The sequence below is a fragment of the Nicotiana sylvestris genome, chromosome 5 (genome assembly GCF_000393655.2).
Source record: "Nicotiana sylvestris chromosome 5, ASM39365v2, whole genome shotgun sequence".
NCBI lineage: Eukaryota > Viridiplantae > Streptophyta > Magnoliopsida > Solanales > Solanaceae > Nicotiana > Nicotiana sylvestris.
In genome coordinates this window covers 143,628,863-143,652,270 of record NC_091061.1, presented here as the reverse complement: position 1 = coordinate 143,652,270, position 23,408 = coordinate 143,628,863, and the positions used below count along the sequence as shown (strand labels likewise).

The 23,408-nt window shown below is 34.2% G+C and overlaps 1 protein-coding gene across 1 annotated transcript; it reads right to left on the bottom strand.

Annotated features, from left to right (window-relative positions):
• Nucleotides 1-10,749: 10,749 nt before the first annotated feature.
• LOC104246767 (protein LIKE COV 2-like) lies at nucleotides 10,750-16,336 on the bottom strand. The gene is made up of 7 exons (XM_009802648.2): nucleotides 16,051-16,336; nucleotides 14,226-14,278; nucleotides 14,033-14,142; nucleotides 12,756-12,923; nucleotides 12,096-12,193; nucleotides 11,470-11,596; nucleotides 10,750-11,173 (listed from the first exon to the last, which is right to left on the bottom strand). Exons 1-7 carry the CDS (start codon nucleotides 16,156-16,158, stop codon nucleotides 11,073-11,075), a joined length of 765 nt encoding a protein of 254 aa, XP_009800950.1. The 5' UTR covers nucleotides 16,159-16,336; the 3' UTR covers nucleotides 10,750-11,072.
• Between the last annotated feature and the right edge of the window lie 7,072 nt (nucleotides 16,337-23,408).

Here is a 23,408-nt window from a genome sequence, read left to right as displayed (position 1 = left end):
ACCTATTGATTATGCCACAAGATGGCTTGATATTGTACTTGGTCCGTAAGGGTCCCCTCTCGGAGTCTGTACACCCCCAGTGAGCGCGGGTACCCATTGTGATATGAGAAATAGCCCAAGGGGCTGGTGTTGCTCCATGATATTGCCCGAGGGGCGGATTCTATTGACATTGTGCCCGATGGGCGGATTTTTATATGTTTATCTATTCTAGCTCCTCTCATTTAATTGTTTAACTGTAAAAGGGTGTTTTAAAGAAGCTTCTTTTCAACTAAGTGTTTTTACATGTTTTCATGGTTTCATTGCTTTTACTGGTTTTATACTGCTTCTTTATAGCATGTTGATATGCTTTTACGTGATTTCTTATTGTTCAGTCTTCATTTATTATTATTACTCACTGAGTTGGAGCACTCACTTTACTCCCTGCACCCCGTGTGCAGATTCAGGCGCTTCAGGTCTTGCTTGCGAGGGTTGAGAGCTTCCAGTAGCCTTCGGAGATTCACTAGGTAGCTGCTCGGCATTCGCATCCCAGTGTTTCTCCCTCTATCTTATTTTCTCCTGTTTTAGTTATTTAATAGTTGTATAGACTCTTTCAGACTTGTAGTTTTTATGATAGATGCTCATGACTGGTGACACCCCGATGTCGGGCTATATCTATTCCGCAAACTGTATTATCTACCTTATTTTGGGATCATTGTTATTATGCTAAAGACTTAGTTTTATTATTTAATTACTTAGAAATGAATTGGGAGTGTGTCGCTGGCCTTGTCTTCACGAGAGGCGCCATCACGACCGGGTCCGGATTTAGGGTCGTGACACTTAGGCGAAGAGTGAATAATTAAGAATCTAATTAAGGAAATAATCATGCAAGGAATCAGTAGATATTACAGGCAATTAAATAAGGCAAGAAGACTAATTAAAGTCGTAAACAAGGAAATAATCAAGAATCATGCACATGAATTTTAACAGAGCATATCACTCAACAATTCTGGAAAGAATATATCAATTTCCATAAACAACACAGGTTGAGTAGAACTTTAGGAACACTGAGAAATTAGACGGGAAATAATTCAAGAAAAACCCTAATAGAGATTAATTAGGATAATAATCACAAAGCAAGGAATTCGACTAAGGAAAAGCATGTAAATCAGAATATAGAATGAACCAATACGACTAGTAACTTTGAAAAGCTCAGAATCGAAGCAAACATCAGACAGTTAGAGTTTTTAGCATAAATCAACTAGGGCTTATGCAACTTTAGCATAAATCAGTCAAGAGCACTTAAGAACAAACATTAAGTATTCAAAAATCAGAAAACTCCTTTGAGAAGATGACTTAGGGTTTACCCTAGTTTAGGAAAAACGAGAAATCATTTGAAAACCAGAAAACTTTCAAGGAAAACATGTGAGATATGTTCGATTTGTTATATATCTGAGAAGGTTGGAGATAAAAATTAGGATTTTTTAGAAAGCATGACAGAGACGAGAACATAGGCCTAAAAATCGTAGATTCATAGCAAAATAAGAAAGGTTTCTTACTCATGGTCGAGTAAACGGCCTAAAATAGGCAAATAAATCAAAGGTGCAAACCAGACCGCCTAGGTCCCTTGAGATCTTCTTAAGGATCTAAGAAACTGATGAACCATAGCAAGTAGGAGGCCAGTATAGGCCTGAGACGACGAAGAAACATCATAGAACCGAGGGCTAAGCCGGTGGCGGCGCCTGAGGATTAGGGTTTGGATAGAGAGCATTTGAGAGAGAAAGGAAAGGGTGACGGCAGGGCATGGTGGAAATGAATTGGGTTAGGGGGGGTCGTTAGGTTAATTATAGTAAGAACAAATACAGGTAATTGATCTCAGAGATCAACGGCCAGGATTAAGGGGGCCTGGGTTGGGTTTAGTTTAATTTGGGCCTGGGGTGAATTGGGTTAGGGATTTGAGCTGGTATTTAGGTCCGAAAATTGGAGAAATTAAAAGGTTATTTGTTAAATACCCAAATAATTGAATAGAAATTATTTTATAAAATAATTAACAATGAGAAAAAATAATTTTCATGCATAGAAGTGCTTCAAAATAATTATTCAATATTTTAAAAATATAATGGACCAATTTCTGGTAAAATAATGCAATAAGGCATGCACTATGGTTGCAAAATTATTGCAATTGTAACCAAAGGTGTGAATCTGGCCATTTGTGAAATGATTTGAACTTAATAGGGCTATAAATAGCAAAATTAAATCAATAAAGTGTTATAGAGCCATTTGTGATGCAATTTTGTAATTATTTATATGAATAAAATACTGAGATAAGTTAATTTAAAATGTAAAAATTATGGAAAAATACCAATTGATGTTAATGCATAGTTTTGAAAGTATATATGCACTTTAAAATATTATATGAAAAAATTGGGTATCAACAACGGGACATGTGATATTCATTTGTAAAATATACTTTGACTTTAAAGAGAGAATCTGGTCTTATTACAAGCCTACAAAAAATAACCTTTTTACTAAGATTCATGTCCATATTTTTCCACCAGATCCGAGGATAACTCAGATATTCAAAGGCTTGTCCATCATTCATCATTGTCAGAAAGAACATCCGTTGATTTCATCCTTTTTCGGGTGACTCATTCATTCTATTTATATAAATGTCATTTATTGCTATTCCTCACCATTTAATGCTACATTATTTCTATTTGGGTTCTTAAATATTTTCCTTTGTGTACCTTCATTGCTTTTGGAAGAGATTCACGTATTATTTATCACATTATCGGGAATTTCGTCTTTGGGATATTACTATTAACTAAGATTAACCCTCATTTGTATAAATTTAATTAGTTGAACCAAGATTTATAATTTTTGGTCAAACAAACATGAGAATCCAAATGAGGAACAAGACGGAGAGAATCGCCTTGCTTCATTGAACAACATGGAAATCCTTCCCAAGAATCCGAAGGAGAATTAAGTTGTAGTCTAATTGTTATAACATCTTTCACCATTTAAGTTTACTGTTTCAATTATTTGTGGGCATTTGGTACTTCGGTACAGTAGTTAAGAGTTTCAATATAATATTTTAGTATTTAATTTATTAATTGTGCATACCAAATACCGTACCAAAGTAATTCGGTACGGTTCAATATTTTCTTGTTTGATTCAGTAGGGTTCCAATACGGTTTCGATTTTGTACCAAGTCTTGAACGAGAAAGTTATGAAGTTCAATTCATTAGAAACCACATAAGAATATGAGATTAATTATTCAAATTCATTCTAATGCTACACTGTCAATTGTAGAGTTACCTAGTTCTGGCAACAAATAGAAACAAATTAAAGAGGTGATACCAAAAAGCAACAAGACATTTTATTTTATAATCTATACTATCTGCCTAGTTATGGGCTTATGGAAACAAACAGAAAAAAGGGGATTTGTATCTATACCCGTTTTTTAGGTCACGTTTTAACTTGCGCCCGTTTTGTAAAAAAAATTGCAAGCGTACCCACTTTTTCGCGTAACTCAGCATACAGGGCTGAAGTAGCAAAGGCAATCACGCAAAACTTCAGCATTCTAGTAGACAGGCCTGAAGTAGCAAAGGCAGTGCTGAAGTTTTTTTATCCTGGATAAGATGCTGAAGTTATTTAGTTCATTTGTAAAAACTTAAGCACTAAAATAGCTGAAGTTTTTTGTCCTAGATTCATTAGTTTTGTCATAAAGCTTTTTCAAAAACGTCAGCATCTTATGCTGAAGTTATTTAGTTCATTTGTAAAAACTTCAGCACTAAATAAGCTGAAGTTTTTTTTTGTCCTGGATAAGCGTTTTCAAAAACTTCAACAGAAGATGCTGAAGTTATTTAGTTCATTTCTTAAAACTTCGGCATTATATAAGCTGAAGTAACATTTTGCAGGAAGAGTGAAATATAAACTTTATTTCTTTCGTTATTAGTAGTCTTATTGCTATTTTCCACAAATGTTCTTTCGGATACAACCAACGAAAAGTTATACCAATGTGTTTGCCAGAATTCTGATTATTATGTCCCTTTTCCACAGCTTTTGTCACCCCAACCAATATTTCGTTCACCACAATCTTACAATCCACAACACAAAATCTCAGATTGTTAGTGTTTTTCAGTTGTTAATAGAAGAAGAAGAAAAAAAAAACGAAGGAGGAGAAGGAGGAGTAGAAAGGGGCTGAAGTTGTTTAAAAACTGGGTACAAATTAAAAAAAAAATTAAAAAATGGGTATAGGTTAAATGGGGGCGACCAAATAGTGCGCCCCGTGCAATTTTTACCAGAAAAAACATTTAAGAATTAAGGAAAATGTAGTATGGGGAAGGGACTAACGGAAATTCCAAAGCCTAGTGACTATCGTTAGGTTGGGCTTAATCTTATTGGGCTACTGTCGAGGGGATAACTAGGGGGCATTTGCATCTATACCCGCTTTTTGGGTCATGTTTTAACTTGTGCTCGCTTTGCAAAAAAAATTGCAAGCATACCCACTTTTTTGCGTAACTTCAACATACGGGCTGAAGTAGCAGAAGGCAATCACGCAAAACTTCAGTATTCTAGTAGACGGGCCTGAAGTAGCAAGTGTGCTGAAGTTTTTATTTGTAATTGTTGAACTTAAGTATAGTAGCTGAAGTTTTGTTCTCTATTTGCTGAAGTTTTTGTTTGTAATTGTTGAACTTAAGCATAGTAGCTGAAGTTTTGTTCTCTATTTGCTGAAGTTTTTGTTTGTAATTGCAGATAAGCTGAAGTTTTTTTGTCCTGTATTCATTAGTTTTGTCATTAAGCTTTTTCAAAAACTTCAGCAGAAGATGCTGAAGTTATTTAGTTCATTTATAAAAACTTCAGCCTTCAGCACTAAATAAGCTAAAAATTTTGTCCTGGATAAGCTTTTTCAAAAACTTCAGCTTATATAGTGCTGAAGTTTTTACAAATGAACTAAATAACTTCAGCATCTTCTGCTGAAATTTTTAAAAAAGCTTTCTAACATACTAGATAAATAATCAGATTGTCAATAGTATCTAAATCATAAACTTTGGAAACAATAAACGTGAAAAGAACAGAATTATCATTGTCTATTAACTTACGTACGTGAAAATATTCACAAATTATTGTCTACTAACTTACGTAATTATTTATAATTTATTTTTAAATAATCTGATAAACATAGATATGGCAATCATCCCATGAATTGAAGTTTTATAGCAGCACCAACAACAGCGGAAGAAAGAAGAAGAAGAAGAAGAAGAAGAAGAAGAAGAAGAAGAAGAAGAAGAAGAAAATTTGGTATTTCGGTATACCGAAGTATTGAATATTCAATACCGATAACCGTACCGAAATACCGAATTAATTCGGTCCGATTTCTTGATTTTTCAGATTTTATGCCCACCCCTAATTTCAATCCCATAATAAACTTTTCTTTTTTAATCTTTCTCTCTTTTACAATATGTCTCATTCACATCTCTACTAGTAAAACCTTTCAACATATGACAGATGATTAACATAGTTAACATCTATCTGTTTAAGACCATAAACCCGCCTTCGAGGTCAGGGGGTTGGAAAATTCTCAATCCCATATTATTTCTATTAAAGCTAAAGCCTATGACAAGTGAGTGTGGACAAATTATTTTTTTGAGCAAACAAAAAATATATATATTTAAAACTATTTAATGTTTCATACATAACCTTCATAATTTATGTCACTAAAGATACTTTGATTCCCTAAGCTTGCTAGGATATTGCAAGCATCATAAGATAAAGACTTAACAAAAACATAGCGTTCTTTTTGTTCACTTTCCACAATAGAGTTTACATAAGAGGGTGGTAGTACAAAATATTGTTTTTCTTTTGCCTTTGCCTTCTTTACCAGATGATGAGCTATCCTATTCCCTTGCCTGAATGTGTGCTGGAGGATTACCTTTTGTTGGTGCATGAACAATCTGCATTCATTAATAATGTTGTCATATAATTTATTATCTTGTTGTATAGAATGGATACCTCCATGGAGTCTGTCTCTATTTCAAGAGGGAACATTCCCCATTCTTGTGTTGTTTTGAACCCCTCTATCAGTGCCTTCATTTCTGCTTGTAGTGAGCCATTAGCTTGGGTAGATTTTACAAATCCAACCACCCAATGTCCATAAGTATTTTTGAATACACCCTCTAGGCCACTTTTTTGGTTATGGTTATTGAAGCTAGCATCAATGTTAAGCTTAAACCACCCTTTTGGTGGTTTATTCCATTTGAAATTTATGGGTATTTTAATAGAATTGTTGAGACTCTTTTCAGTTAGCAGCTTAAATTCAGTAGCTTTTTGGATAATATGAATATCATTAATAGGATAGTCAATATTATTCTGGTTGTTGTTATTTCTATTAAGCCAGATGAGCCAAATCGCAAAAGGAAAGAATGAATTCCAATTAATGAAATTATTTTGAAGGGGGTAATCAAAGTTTTTTAATTGGAGGAGCCAATGCTTGTTATTATTTTTATAAAACTTTTCCCACTCAATGCTTTCCCATAAATGCTTAACAGCTTTACACTTTCGAAAGATATGCATTATAGATCCCTCTTTTTGGCATTTGCATATAGGGCAGAAGAGATCAATGTTCAGACCAATTTGTAAGAGATATTTTCGGCTATGGTATTCTGTTATGGAGATACTGCCACTAGAAGAATTTGATTTTATTAGGGCAATTCAGTTTTCAAATCCAAGAGAATTCTAATTGATTGTCTATAGGAGTTCTATAAGAGTATAACAGAACTTTGTTGTGAAAAAATCTTTTGAATTTAACGATCATATAGGTGAAAATCATTAATAGGGCCTTTGAGACGTATTCTTGTCTTTGTGATATTTTCTTTTATATCATTAGGGATGTTGATCAATAAATTATTAAAGCTCCATGTTTCTCAGTTAAAAAATTTCCCTTATTTTTATTGAGTGGTCACTAATAGAGAGAGAACTTGTTACTTCCTTCCTAAGATTTTCTATATTAGATATCCAGTTGGTTTCTCATATGTTCATGTTGGAATGGTAATGGGGTGACCAAGTAATACCTTTAGAGCATATATCTCATCCTCTTTGAATACTTTTCCAGACGAAAGAGCTTTTTTTTTTTTTTTTTGCACCATTAGTTACATAAGAAGTGATGATTAATCTAGCCCAGGGAGTTATAGCATTTGTAAAAATTCTCCATACTAGACTAGCTAGTGTGCATAAATTCTTAGTAATAGCATTATGAATACCTAAGCCTCCATTGCTTTTTGGTTGGCATAGTGTAGACCAATTAACAAGATGAATTTTCCTTTTTCCATGGTGCTACCCTATATAAAATCCCTTTGAATTTTATCAATCTTGTTGAGGATATTCTTAGGAAGCAAGGTATACCACATATAGTGATTGTGAATTAAGGTACAAGTGGGATAGGGTAGTCCTTCTTGCTAAGTTAATGAATTTCAGTTTCCAAGATGCTAGCTTGGTTCTCATATTATCAACAATAAATTGAAAGTCTCTAGGTTTTGGACAATTACTTAATATTGGGAATCCTAGGTAGGTACCAAAGTTATCACATTTCTTTATACCTAATCTATTTGTAATATCCTTAATGAGAGAAGGGGTGTAGTTCTTAGAAAAGAGGATCTTAGATTTAGAGCTGTTAATTCATTTACCTGATAGGTCACAAAATAGGTCTAGTCCATTTTTAATGGCATGGCATGATTTATCATTTACCTTTGCCATTAAGGTAAGGTCGTCAGCAAAGAATAAGTGAGAGAATTTGGGGCATCTTTTTCCTATGGTTATTGGATCCCAATTCCTAGTATCAACTTGATGGTCTATATATATTTTGTTAGCATTTTTAAGCAAAGGATGAAGATATAGGGTGAAAAAAAGAGCATGCATAGTGATTTAAGGAAAGATTAGATGGTAATCAAGATTACTTGCTAAGGACTGCTCAATAAAATTAATGGCCTAAAGCCTTTAAGTTCATAATAAATTTTTTATATATTTATATTGTTAAAGATTAATTTAATTTAATAGGATACTAGTCATGTATTTGTAATACATTACCTAGGATCTTGTTGTAAAAAAATTCTATTTACTAATATGAAAGGTTTGAATGGTCTAATTCAAAATTCTAAAATAATTCTTTTGTTAGAAATTAGGTAGTCTTTCTTTCTTTATTTTTTAATAACCATTTTGTACATTTCTACAAACTTCAATATTTATAAGCAAAATAAAACCATAAATTTACTACTAAAAACTATTGGAGTCCAAAATTTTTTGGATCTAAAGCAAAGGCTTTACTAGCTTTCGAGTGAGCCGCCTTATTAGTTACTCCCTCTGTTTCAATTTAGATGAGGTAGTTTGACTCGGCACGGAGTTTTAAAAAAAAAAGACTTTTGAAACTTGTGATCTTAAAAGCTTAAGGGATAAAAGCTTTTTGGGGCCATGATATTTGTGTGGTTATAAAAGTTTCTCATTAAAGGTAAAATAAAAAGTTTAAAGATGAATTATTTTCTAATTTAGAAATATGTTATTTATTTTGGAACAGGTCAAAAAGGAAGTACCCCATCTAATTTGAAACGGATGGAGTACATAATAAATTATTGAAGGTAGTTGATAATATAGGTGTATAAACAACCCATAACAATAATAGAGAGATGCAAATGATAGAAATCTGGTCAAGGATCTGAATCCTTTTTCTTCCTCTTCACTATTATTCTCTTTCAAATTGGGGTGTCAATTTGCATATTAAATTTTGTGACTGGTCCAATGGCTCCGTTGGGGGTGCCTTACATAGATAGGGTAATAAAACGAAACTAATATTAGTAAGACACAGAATAAGACAGTAGTCATTAGTTTGTATGTCAGCTCTAGTACAAAGGGAAAAGTAAAAAAAGAGGTGAATACAATATTACCATAAGGACGTAATAAAGCCATTGTCCTATTATTATCCTTCAACCAAATGTGCGTTCCTTTGTTTGATTAGTGAATACAATTACGATTCTGCTAACCCAAAACTCGGAATATAACGTCCACGCAATTATACTTTTTAACCACTCATCTACTTCTTATGGTTGATATTCTTCAAAATCACTATTGAAAATAAGTTTCAACCATTTGATAAGAAGCGTTTTACCTTTCATTCAGGTTTAGTCTTTAGATTTGGATAGTTAAACCAAAAAGATTTACGTATATAAGTTCCACCACAATTTTAGCATAGGAATCTTCCAGGGCAGAGCTAGCCCCTGAGTACAGGTTCACTAAACCCAGTAGTAGGGGTGGAAAATGGGCGGGTTGGGCTGAATTTGGGTGGGTCAAGATGGGTTAGGTCAATAAATGGGTCATTGTCCAATCCAGCCCAAAGTGTATTTGGGCTATAATAATCCAACCCGCCCAGCTTGGCCTATGTTTTAGAACCATGTTCATCTTGCATAAAAAAGTTTTTTACCTTAAAATGTGTAAGTTGAAAAATATTTTGCGGGAGGGGATGGGGGTAGGGGTGGGGGTTTGGAAGGGGGGGAGGGGGGTTGGGGTGGGTGGGTGGTGCAGAAAAATAAAAATAAGAAACAGAAAATTGAAAATACAAAAAAAAATCTTGAGAGGGTTGCTGGGGGAAGGGGAGAGGGTGTAGGGTGGTGCAGAAAAATAAAAAAACAGAAAAATGAAAATAAAAAAAAAAAGTAAAATTTTTTTTTGAGGGGGTTTACGCCGTGGGGAGGTGGGGTAGGATGGGTGGGTGGTGCAGGAAAACAAAAAAAAATTGAAAATACAAAAAAAATAAAAAAATAAAAAAAATTTAGGGGGTTTTGCGCGGGGGCGGGGGGGTGCAGAAAGACAAAAAACAGAAAATTAAAAATACACAAAAAAATTCGATCCTATAGTCGTCTTCTTTGTTCGAAAAATGCACAGTGGAAAGGGATGTTAGTCGGCTCGGCGAAGTTGTAGCCCAAAAAAAGAAGATCCAGAGTGATTCTTCACCTATCCTGTCAGGGGCCAGTGGAACGCTCAAGTATAGATTCCCTATGCTCATGTAAACGGCCGGGGCCGGCCGGCCCGTAGATCTAAAAGGATCCAGTCATAGGCCTGACCGGATCTCGTTTGTCCACAAACAAAACAAAAACAAAGTAGGTTTTTAGTAGTAGTTCATGAGACCTTTGAAAATACAAAAATAAAAAAATAAAAAAATAAAAAGTAAAATTGGGGCAACTAAATAAATTTCTAGATAAGTTGGGTTGAGATCCCTTTGTTTTTGGTGAGTTTCATGGGTCGTATTTGGATTGCTTAATGGATCAGAATGGGTTATAAAAAATAATCAACTTGGACTCGGCCCAAATTGATCCATGAGCTAAAATGTTTGTAGCCTAACCCATTAATCTTTGGGCGGGTTGAATGGGTTTGGGTTAAACCCTTGTATTTGTCTTAAAAATATATTGAATATATACAAATTACTAATTTAAAACCAGTAATTTAAAAGAACTTAAATCCCAAACTCATAAGCTTCAAATCCTATGAAGCAAATGACCCCCTATATTCACATAAAATCTGCTTTCCGATAAGTAATAATTACAAGAAACTTTGTTTAAAGGCTTATAAGTTAACTCACCAGAAACATTTACGTAAAACTTAATTAAACAACAACGACGACTTAGTGTATTCTCACAAATGGGATCTAGGGAAGGTGGATGTACCTGACCTTACTCCTACCCTGAACGGGCAGAAAAATTATCTTCGATAGACCCTCAGCTAAAGAAGTAAGACTTAATTAAACGATTCATTAATAATTGTATATTATTAACTTACATACTATCACTTACTAATATTTTAACATTCATCCCAGTTGGGGTAACATGATAACTGACACATCTTGGTTGGATGTTTCATTCCCTGGAAGTGGATGGGAATTAAACCTTTAACAACTTTGCTTCAAACTAAGAAGGACATAATAATAACAAACTGAAGGCAGAGCAAATGAGAAAAAACAGCAATGTATATATGATCTCTTCCTCCTTAGCAACACAGTCCCACCATACTAATTAATTACAAACATCCTACATTGACCATATTCATCACCATTGTTACTTAATTCTATTCAGTGGGATTCTTTCACTTTGTCCTGCAACCCTTTCCACATGAGAAATCCTTTGTGGCATCGTCATTCCTCCGGAAACAATGATCTCTGCATTTTGGCTTCAATGTTAGAAACACTTGAGAACAGTTTCATTAACAAACCCAAAATTCATTAACATCAATGTCTTGTTCAGATACTTTGATCTTCCATGTAAGTGTAATGCATGACGGGGGCGGCCAAAGAGGCATTTGCACATAGCTTTACCATAACTTTTACAAAGATATATGATTTACTAAACTAAAGATCATTAAATAAGATGCATGCTTCGACCAGTCACCAAGCTATTAGTACTAAACAAGGAGCGATCATTTTAAGGATGAGTTGTCAAAAGCTAGAAAACGTACCAATGCCTTCACGGATGGACAAATTTGGTCTTATAACGTCTTTGGCGTTAACTAGAAGTATATCACCAATATACAAATGGTTTGTAGGAACAAAAACACTACACAATTCTTCATCCCCTTCATCTGTCTGCAATCCAGAAAATAGTCAATGTTGAATATTGATATCAGCCAACAAAATAATAAAATGCTCTTTTTGCTTGTTCTAGTTTAGTAGTCGCTCTTTCTGCTTCTCATCTCTACCCACTGCGCGCGCGCGAGAGAGAGAGAGAGAGAGAAAGAACATTAGGGGATTATCATTGGAAAATGCTGGTTTCTCAAGTGTAAGAACTTATGCACATCAAAAGGACAATCAGCACTTATCAAATAAAAGGACATTCAGCATTTATGAGTCACTACAAGCTAGAAGGGAAAAGAATATAGCCCAGTAAAACCTTGCACGAAAATTAGATACCACTAGGAAAACATGAACTTGATACTGAAATTAAGCTAAAGAGAAACTCAAATGGCAGCTTTATCTAGTCTACTATAGCAGCAAATGAGAACAGGCATTTTAAAAATGATAAAGAAAATGGTTTTCCCTTACAGCATGTTATCTTAAGGGAAAAAATGATATCCAGAACAAGTACCTGAAGGGTTACTGATGATGTTATAAAACCAAAAGCATATTCACCCACACGAGGATGACGAATGATTGCCACTTCCTTAAAAGCAGTGGTATTTTGATCTGCAGATTATATAAGAATGAAAAGTCAATATCAAGAACACAAACTAATAAGAAAACGCAGCAAAAGCAAAATACTCCATGAAGCAACCTCAACTCCCCAAATTAAGTATTTATAGACTTCAAAGCACAATTTTGATTTATTATCTGTCTCGGTGGTCCTGATTCCCATGCTTTTTGACACTTTGGTTTATTGAAATGAAAGTCTAGTACACCAAATGAAAGTTCAGTTCAGATTTCACGTTTTTTTACTTCACAGCTCCGAATTCGCTCTTCCGAAAGAGATTATCCTTTCATTTTCTTTCTTTTGTTATCTACCCTATTGCGATGAAAGAAATAGAGTAATATATTCTGTAAATTATAAAAAAGCATTTTTGCACAATCTATCCTGAATTAACTCCATTCTCCTCTTTTCCCCATTCTCTCTCAGGCTGAAAGTTGCAAGAGATGGGTCCATAAGTGATTCGATATGTGCACCACTACTTGCCTTTTCCAGTATCAAAGAGAAGGCAAGTTTCATTTCCTCTCTGTCTTCTATCCACAAGAATAAAATTCTGTAGCTTACCAGGAGATACTGCAGAACTAATCTGCTTTGAAGCTGAATATAAGTGTCTGACAAATGGCATTCGCTTAATAATCCATTCCCCAATCCAGAAAACACTAGCACCCAGCCAAGACGAAACAAAAACTCCAACGAAGAACACAAAAACTAGAGATGTGACAAATCCAAGTCCTGCACCACCAACAAGTGTCTCAAAGATCAGGAGATCTGGCCAATATACAATGGACAAAACAACATTTGATACAAGTAGGGAGGTGGGAACACATCAGCCAAATTCATGGAAACATGAGATTTATCAATCATGCATGACACATGGAAAGATAACACACAACATAATGGGATTTTTACCAGCGACCTCCATCACCTCCAAACATGACGTACTACAACTGATGAAATACTAGATAATTGATGACAAAGAATAGAACGAACTGCTTCCTCACAAGCGAAAGGCATTTACAACTCATGGGAAGAGAAGTCTTTTTTTAATAGGGAACAAAAGTCATGTATTTATATATATGCTGATCTCAGCATCACGGTTTCTAAGAGCAAAAACAATTCATACAAATTGGTCAGAATTCTTTTGCAATTGATACCATGCTCTCTCCTATGATCAGCAGGAACCACTGCATAGTTGCTAACACAAGGTGTTTTTCTTTTAAAATGAAATATTGTTAACACCAGGTTATGTCGTGGGATCAGTTCTTTTAACTAAGAAAGTAAAGCACAATCAATCTGAGGATGTTCAATCCTTGTTCTTGTAGTTATGCTAGTCAACCACGAGCACCTCAGTCTTATATAGCTGTATATAGTTGGTATGCTCAGTTACCACAAACTAAACTTTAATCCAAGCTCTACTAGTATGAAAACAAATAATCAAAGTTGACAAGTATCCTGACAACACGACCAAAAAAATATATAAACATTAAAGCTTCTCCTTGCTCATATTTCCCTCTGACTCTTCACCGAAGTCCAAGTAGTGAGAGCTCATAATATTCCTTTTGTTCCTTGTCTTCTTGATGCAAGGAGATAATAACTATGTACATAATGCTTATAAAGAGTTCCATGCAGCTGACACGTTCAAATACAAAGATAAAGTTGCAATATTATCTTGTTGAATCACAGGTATGCCCAATGATAAAGTATCTGAAAATGAAATACGAGTTGGATCTTGAATGTGTAGGAGTACTGAACAATTAAGTATCAAGAAGATGGATAAACCATCTTAATGCAAAAAACTAACTGCAGCTATCAAATTTTTGGAAAGTGGAAAATGAAATTACCAAATATGTCAATGCCAAGTTGTTCATATAGTGGACTGAAGAAGCCATCAACAAACTGAATAAACCACCACGTCACAAAGAATGTAACTGCTACCGGAAAGAGAACTACACTGCGATTTCAAAGTATAGAGTGGTTAGCGCTTGGCAGAACCTATCAAAATAGGCAAAGAAACAGATGCAAAAAGCAAATTACCATCCAGTCATAAACTTCTTAGACACCCAGCTTTGAAGAAAATAACAGCAAGCCTGAAAAGGGTGTATCAAAAACTATTTAGACATCTGCAAGTAAACTGCCTACAGGCATATGTATAGAGAGAATTGCTTAAATATGTCCGTTTCTTCTCAAAATTCTCACTAAATATACACAAGAAAGCACAAATAAGTTCCAGACTGAAAGTATATTGGAGTACAGTTGGTATTAAAAGGATTAGAGAAAAAACATCTCAACTATCTATCAAACTGTTACCCTCTAAAGAACCTGGATTTTTAAATCATTTTTTCTCGCATTGACCAATCATTTTCGAGTTTGGTTTCTGGATTCAAGTTAATTATAAGCATATGCAGAATATATAGTGGTACTGGGTAGGAAATGAATAGCGGATATACAGCTCAACTTTTCAAAGAAACTGGATTTTCTAAAGAATTTAGTCTGACTTGGCCCACTTGTTTTCCAGTTTGGACTTCTTTTCTTGATTCAAGCTGTTAAAAGGTACTCGAATTTTTCATAATAACCAGATAAAGGACTAAGTAGCTAAAGGATTTCTAACAGTAACTCTTTTTATTTTGATAAAGAGGATTTTAAGTTTTACCACATAAATTTTCCCAACTTGAAGACAAGAACTTATGTTTGGCGTGCATAAATTGACGCTAAACCCCCAACCCAAATAATCAACTCCATTTCCCATAAAGCAGATAAGATAAACAAAGTTTATGACTTTGATCATATCAAAATCAACGTGTTGTTATTAGAATGCTCATTTCCTACATTTTCACATCCAGAATATTAGAGTTTACTTTTTGTGCATAAATTGATTCTAATTAATCGATAACCCCACAACGCAAGAAAAATTAAAATCCCCAATTCACAACCTTTTTACTTGAGCAGATAAGATGAACAAGTATCAAAATCCCATTTAAGGAATCAACTCCTGTTTGACTTCAGTATATATTAGTATTCTCCATACACTTATAAAGGTACCGGTTTTCCAAATTGGTGGTTCAAATATTGTTGATATATACTACCATTTGACCCCAAAATTAAAATATCAAGCACAAGCACCCACTTCCCATTTATACAGCAACAACAACAAACCTAGTGTAATCGCACAAGTGGAGTCTGGGGATGGTAATGTGCACGCAAACCTTACCCCAACCTTGTGAAGGTAGAGAGGTTATTTCCGATAAACCCTCCGCTCAAGGAACAGTGAAATGGAAGCAACCAACAATAACAATAACAACAACAAGAAGAAAAAAAACAAAGACAGAACCTGTAATAACAAAGATCTAGAAATAAGAAATCAGGAATAATACTAATACTACTGGTAAGAATGACACAACGTGTAATAACAAAGATCTAGGACCATTTCCCATTTAAACAACCTTCTTTTTTCCTGTTTTTGCCACCATGTGTTCAAACTCAAAACATTGCAACATGAATAGCACTTCCTATAGCAAAGAAGAATACCTATCCCCCTTTCTTCTTCTTTTTTTTTTTTGGGAGGGTATTCACCATTTTTTCTGTGACAGTAATGTCCTACCCAGCTTGTGCCCACCTCCATTATTCCACAAGGTACCTGCTACCTCCCACCAACACACAGGCACCAAGTAACTCTGCCTACAGTAAGCAAATGGGAAAAAATCACCTCAGTGTTTTTTGCTCTCCTAGGATTTGTTGTATTTTCCCCTTTTTATTATCTAAGTTGGATTTATAAGCAAGAGTAAATTTCCTCAGAAAATAAGAGCAGCCCAAAAAAAAAAAAAAGACGGGCAGCATTTGATAATTAAAAACAAAAACAGACCTTGCGGGTAGAAGAATTAGGGGAAGAGGGAGGTGATTTGATGGGGTCTTCAGGATCTTCAGTGGCTTGACTCAGTGGTACTGATGTTGGGTCTTTCTCTTCCGCCATTTTTCTCTTTCTAGATAGATCTCAGGATGAAGAAATGGAGATGACTTGCAACAGCACAGTGCCAGCTGAGATTGTGTTGTGAGATTAGTTGGGAAAGTTTGGGGTTTAAGAGAGAAGAAGAGACTTGTGAATTCTGTGATATATGAGCTGACCTTTTTCACTATGTAAACTTAGAACTGAAGGGAAAAAAAAACTAGGAAATCTCTATTCAAATAATGAAATGGGAAGAACTAATATCATGTTCGGATCTCAGGCATATCTAATTATTAATACATAAATAAAATTACCTGGTGCTAGTTAAGATATGCACAAATTGGCTCGTAATATCAAAGGTATTTTAAGAGTTTTAATTAGTGTTTGAACAAAAATATGGTTGAAACTTGAAAAAATAAGTTTTTGAATATGAGATAAAAAATAATTTTTGAAAGTTTAAATTGTATTTGGACATCCATTTTATTTGAAAAAAATTTGAAGTTTTGTGAGTAGAAAACTTCAAAAACTACTCTAGAGCTGTTTTGTGATTTGAATATTCTATTTTTCAAACTCTGTCAAAAAATAATTAAAATCTATAAATAAACAAAAATTTGCAAACAAAAATTGTAAAAAAAGCTCTCAAATTTCATGGCCAAATGGAAGCTTAGTGGTTTTCAACATGCAATTTCTATACGAATAAGTATAATGTTTAGAGAGTTTAAAATTATAAAGTGTATCAATTTCTTCAGAACAAATTTTTTAAAAAGAAGTACATAAAATTCAGCGGAGAAAAATAAAGCATAGTTGGGATAGGGGCCAGGGAATGGGGATTGGCAAGTGATGCACTTGAGCTTGAGTGTCAAGTTTTTACTTGAATTCAAAGTGATAGATTAACTTAACCTTTCTTTTACGTAGCTTGTGAGGGTCATGGTGCACGGGAAAAAAATTATTTTAAAATATGTTATTTATCTATATTATTATAAAAACATGAATAAAATTTTGGATTACAAAAATAACCTTTTAATATTAAGCATAATAACTCAGAATAAAAGGACATAATCGGAATTCTAGACATTAGCCTTGTAATCCTATTAATTTTAGGACAGAATACTACACGTTAGGAATCCTACATGATTACCTTTAGGAATCCTATTAGTATAATTATTTTCGGGCATAGATAGTAGCCTTGTAATCCTATTACTTTTAGGATATACTTCTTAAAAAATTATTATTATTAATTTAATTTGAAAACGTATTATATTGTCCAAATTCATTTAGAAACAGGAGAGCTCATATTATTATAAAAGCACGAATATAATATTGATAGATCGAAATGCCCCAAAAATATTAAACAGAAGAACTCATAGGGAAAGGACATAGCTGTAATAACTTATTTTTTGGACTACAATAACTTATATGTTAATTTTTTAATATTTAAGATTTTAAAATTAATACAAGCTTGTCTATTGAATTCTTATTAAAAATATGTAGGAAGTTTTAATAAAATCAATTTCATAAGAATCCTCGATATTGGTAATACATTACCACTTTATAATATTCAATATCGAAAAAAAAAGTAATGCTAAACGGACTGCACAAAGCGCTGAAATTGAGGAAAAAATACCTACGATAATATATTATTATATTATATTTGAACTGCTTTCCTACTCAAATAATTTTTTTTTGTTATTAATTTTTTTTGTAATATAGAAAAATAGACCAAGTTATTATAGAACAACTAAGAAATTTTTTTAAGAATATAAATGTGTGAGAAAAGAAAGAAAAATATTGGTAAGAGCCAATACCACTAATGATTTTGCAAACATAAAGATCTAAAAGTGGAATGTCATCGATCTTTTTACTCTTTAAAAATAAAATTTATGGTGGATAAAATTATAATCACGGTTAAATATTCAAATAAGAGATTAACTAATATTAAGAATCTAAATCAACAGAAAATAAAATCAAATAATTAAATCTTTCGATTAATTATTTAGCAAGAGAATCCAATTAAATTATTTTTTAAAAATCATCATATGAGTAAATTTATTTATTTTGAAATTGAAAAAAAATATAATATTAAAAAGGTCCATACAAGTATTTGAGGAAGCACAATCAAAACTAAATCCTGAACAAGAATAAGCTTTCAAGACTATATTATAATAAATTGATCCTGGTATAGCGCGATTATTCTTTGTAGATGCCTCCGGCGGAATCGAAATAATATTCCTATGTCATGCATTACTTGCAAATGTCAGATTGAGAGGCATGATATTGTTAGCAATAAGAACAAGTGGTGTACCAACAATAATTTTATTATGAGGTCGTACAACTCACTTTAGATTTGATATACCTCTTCAAATAACTGAAATAACCATCACAAATATATAAAATCAGATCAATAGTACTAAATTTATAAGAAAAACAAAAGTGATAATATGGGATGAAGTGTTTTTGGCTAATCGTCAGACGATGGAAACAATCGCCCAGAGTTTTAGAGATATATTGGATATCGATGAACCGTTTGGTAGAAAAGTAATAGTTTGGGATGTGATTTCTGTCAAGTACGATCAATAGATCCAAAATTGGCAAAAGCAGAAACTGTAAAGCTACACGTGCACGTTCATAGATACTAGTATTAAACAAATGTAAATAAATGATATATGATTTTGTTATATACATTTATTATTTAATTTTCTATCTTAATTAATCACTAAACTATACTAACAAATTAGTATATGGAACGTAAATTATCGAATACAAGAAGAACTTATTTGAGATTGTGTACGGGTAAAATCAGGGTAGATTTTCCCCGATTCCTTGATGAGGAAACGAAAGGGAAGCACGGCTCAACGTGACTATAAGCGAGGCCGAATGACTACTTGTATCAAAACCCGGGAGGAGTGAACGATGCAACTACGATCGGGCACGGTGGAATAACGGACCCAAACCAAGTAAAGTTTCTAGACCACGAGAAAAGCAGAGAATGGTTGTGCATAACGAGTAGAGAGTCATAATATTCGCCCTCAACCGGATATTACAGCGTGAATCCCATCCGATATCAACTGTGGATCGACATTTACTGGAAAAAGAAGATTTTTATCTTTTTCAAACTTGTACTAGGACTGAAATTCTCATACTATATAAAGGGGGAAGTTTCTTTCAATTGAACACATTGTGACGCACAAATCAAAGCAATAAAAGTTTATTTTTGTATTCTAGCTATTATTCAAAGTATTCTTCATTCGTTCTCTTCTTTATTCGCAACTGAGCTCATACCTAGGGTCTGATCAATGTCAAATTTCACTGTTCAACCTAAGATCAGGCTTGATCATCATATTACGATTAGTTTGATCTTTTGTTTTATCTTTAGCTGAATTACTTGTTATTCCTAGATCATTCATATTGAATTAAATCACATATCCTTTAAACCGCGTACAAATATAATTGTTACTCATTTTCTAGGGTAAATAGTTTGGCGCCCACCTTGGGGCAAAGGATAATAGTGGTGATTTGATACGAATCTCCATAATTTTTACGCCCCGCAATGTTACGTCAATATTACGTCCCGCAGTATTATATTTCGACAATGTTATGCTCTGTAGTAATATGTTATGATATGCTCTGTAGTAATATGTTACGATGATGTCACCCTCTGCAGTAATATATTACGATGATGTTACGTCCAGCAGTATTAAGTTAGGATAGTGTTCTACCCTGCAGTATTACATTGCGGTAATGTCAGACTTCACAGTATTAAGTTACACTGATGTTGCACCCTGCAGTATTTTACATTAATTTGTCGTAAGGTAATTGACATCAGTCCAAGAAAAAGATTATTTGGGGATTATAAGGATTATGCTATTTCACAAGTGATTAGTAAATTCATGAAGGTGAGAGGGGGAGCAAGTGTAAGAAAATGAATTTTTGTCAAAGTTTGGCATTTTGGGATAAAATACGGCCCGAGCTAAAATACCCGGTATTTATGGACTAGTGTCATACAAAGTACTATATGGCCATAATAGTAAGGTGTACAAGATATGTTAAAAGAGAGTAGTATTTAATTAAATTGAGATAATTTTTAAATTATACGGGTAATTGATTAATTACCGGGTAATAGGACATTACTTATTTATCTAATAAGTGGATAAGGATCATTTATGAGCTGCTACATGGCATTAAACCAAGCCAAAGTGGCATCAATGTTTGATGAGTCTTAAGATATGGCTTGTCTTGATTACACGTAAAAAGGATTACAAATAAACCAAAGCACAAAAACAAAAAAGCTGTCATATTATACTCATATTGAAAGCCTTTACATTGAACATCTCATATGTTGTTACGTCCATTTTCATTACTGGTTCTCATTACGTCCTTTACAAAGAAGAAACTTTTTTTCATTATTGGTTCTCACTAAAAGGTAAAGCTTTTCAATCACCCTTTGGCGAGGTTCTCATCTTCCTGGAGGTCGCCTGCTTGTTCCTAAATGAGCCATCTAAGTTCCAACTTATTTTTATGGTCGGAACCTACCTATTCACTTGTCTGAGCTTTATGATGAAGTTCTCTGCGCTACAACCAACTAAATGCTTTTTATTCCAAATAAAAGAGAGTTAGAGGGATTGTCAAGAGAATCGGTCCGGGTATGTTAAGGCTATCCCTTCTATTCTTTTGGCATGATCTATACGATACGAAAGAAACATGCAAATGCACAAATTCCATAAATGACTCTATTCATAGAAGTATTAGAGATATCTATGTTCTTGAATTTTCATGTGTCACAATATATTATCTTTTGTTCATGGGTCTCAGAATAATACACAGTTGAAAAGGTTTATCACAAAGAAATATTGGAATTATTACATATTTTTCATGCATTTCACTCATTTATACATGTGCATTGACCCATGACCAGATGGCGTTATATACGCGTATATATGTAAATATATGTATATGGTATATGGGAAAAGGTTACGGCGTTATATACACACCACCACCTGATCAGCTGGTATATGATGATGATATTGCCCACAGTGGCTAAAATATGATTCAAACGACGTTATATACGTGTATATATGTATGTATTCAAATGATATATATATATATATATATATATATATATATATATATATATATATATATATATATATGGGATATGGGAAAGGTTATGGCGTTATATACGCACCACCACCTGATCAGCTGGTATACGATGATGATTTTTCCCACAGTGGCCGATATGATATGATGGGATGCCCTCAGAGGCTGATGATGTTATGAAACATGTACCTATGCACAACATGACATTCATACGCATATGCATGACGCTAAAAGTATTTCATGATTTATAGAGTTATTTAGACTTACAGGTTGAGTCAAGTACTTTGTATTTCTTTCATGTTTGTTATGTACTTATTTATGTGCCTTACATACTCGGTACATTTTTCGTACTGACGTCCCTTTTGCCTGGGGACGCTGCGTTTCATGCCCGCAGGTCCCGATAGACAGGTCGAGAGCCGTCCAAGTAGGCTATCAGCTCAGCGGAAGATGTTGGTGCGCTCTATTTGCTTTGGAGTTGCTTGTTTGGTTAGTATGATTTAGACGTGTATTGTTTGGTATGGCGGGACTCTATCCCGACCTTTATGACATTTATGTACTCCTAGAGGCTTGTAGACATATGTCGTATACATGAAAAGATTGTACGACCTTGACGGCCTATGTTTGAGTTAATAAATGATTATGTTGGCCTACTAGGCCCGTATGTCACTTGTATATAATGATGCAATAAGAAAGATATGTTACGTTGGTACTCGGTCGAGTAAGGTACCAGGTGCCGGTCTCACTCCCAGGTTCGGGGCGTGACAAAAGTGGTATCAGAGCAGTTCTGTCCTAGTGAGTCTACAAGCCGTGTCTAGTAGAGTCTTGTTTATGCACCACACTTATAAGGAGGAAGCTATAGGGCATTTAGGATTGCCACTCTTTGTTCTTATTCTAGATCATGTGGTAGAGCTCATTTATAAGAATTCAAATTCCAAAATTCTATTTTATTCGTAATAAGACAATATCTAAAGAAGGTTGGAAAGAGATATGGTTGTGGAAGAGCTGAGTCAGAGGGCTTGGATTTTTGTATAATGTATACGATAAGTAAATATGTGGTCTTTGGCAGATCATGGGTGCACTGAAAGGTGTAAACTTCCTGATAAGAAGACTTAAGGCAAGAATACCTATCCACCTTAATGGTGAAAGACAATGAGAGATACAGAAGATAAATACAAGTTTCAACAAGCAAAAGAAGCAGATGATGAAGAGTACGAGGCGCCCAATTGATGAAGATTATTAGCATTACAATTCCGGTAGAAAATATAAGCATTAGGAGTTACCCTCAACAGTAACAAAGGTATATACAATTGGTCGTACCCATCTCAGTTATGCCCTATGGGAGCTAAAAGGTGCAGTTTAAGAAAATGACAGAACATCAGGACCTGGCTGGGGTTAGAGTAAACCAAAATGGTAGTGGATTGTTTGTGTTAGTTGACATTTTCGAAGGATGTTGCAAGTGAGCTAGTAAATCTCCTTGTGAGACACCCAGATGGTATACTTTAAAATAGTGCAGCCAGATATGTGTACTACAAAGACATGCACTATAAGCCTTGAAGGAATAAATATTACCTTAGTGCGGCTCCCGCCCCCAGTAAAGAAAGAATGTTAGTCAATTGAAAGAGCCAAGGGATGGAGCAAGGGGAGCCAAAAGCAAAAGAATGTTTTGTTCGAGTTTTCAGAGTAAAGCAGTAGACATAGATAATTAGCGGGAGAAGAGAAGAGAGTTAATGAAGCATTATAAGTAAGATATGATACACGGATGATAATGGTAGGGAAAAAAATGAATGACAGTATTATAGAGTCTAGATTCAAGTGGAGATAAATACAAGAGGTGACAGGCCTTGAGGCAACAAGGGAGTATAGGCCATAAAGTTATATCCTCATTTCGAGAAACAAGTTCATGACTCCAACGCGACTACCAAAAAGAAGAGTTAAACCCCAGAGTTATAGAAATCAGTATGGGCTGGTGAACAAGACAAACTAAACATGAATTAGGGGCTAAGTGATTTGATAATAGTCAGCATCATGAGAATTTCAGATTTGTGTTCCGACAATGATAGAATAAACAACAAAAGAATATTCATGAGGAATTCTGAGAATGGTCGTTCAGGAAGATGCTTCCCTAAAGTAAGCAAAGTTTAAGGGACTGTAGGTGCTAGTTACACTAAGTGCCACCCTCGCGA

Excerpts from the sequence above, each read along its gene's own strand:
- LOC104246767 (XM_009802648.2), bottom strand. The coding sequence starts at position 16,158 with ATGGCGGAAGAGAAAGACCCAACATCAGTACCACTGAGTCAAGCCACT. Across the intron at positions 14,279-16,050 it reads CTAATTCTTCTACCCGCAAG|GCTTGCTGTTATTTTCTTCA; the intron begins GTCTGTTTTTGT and ends CACCCTTTTCAG. Across the intron at positions 11,174-11,469 it reads GTCCATCCGTGAAGGCATTG|AGATCATTGTTTCCGGAGGA; the intron begins GTACGTTTTCTA and ends GCCAAAATGCAG.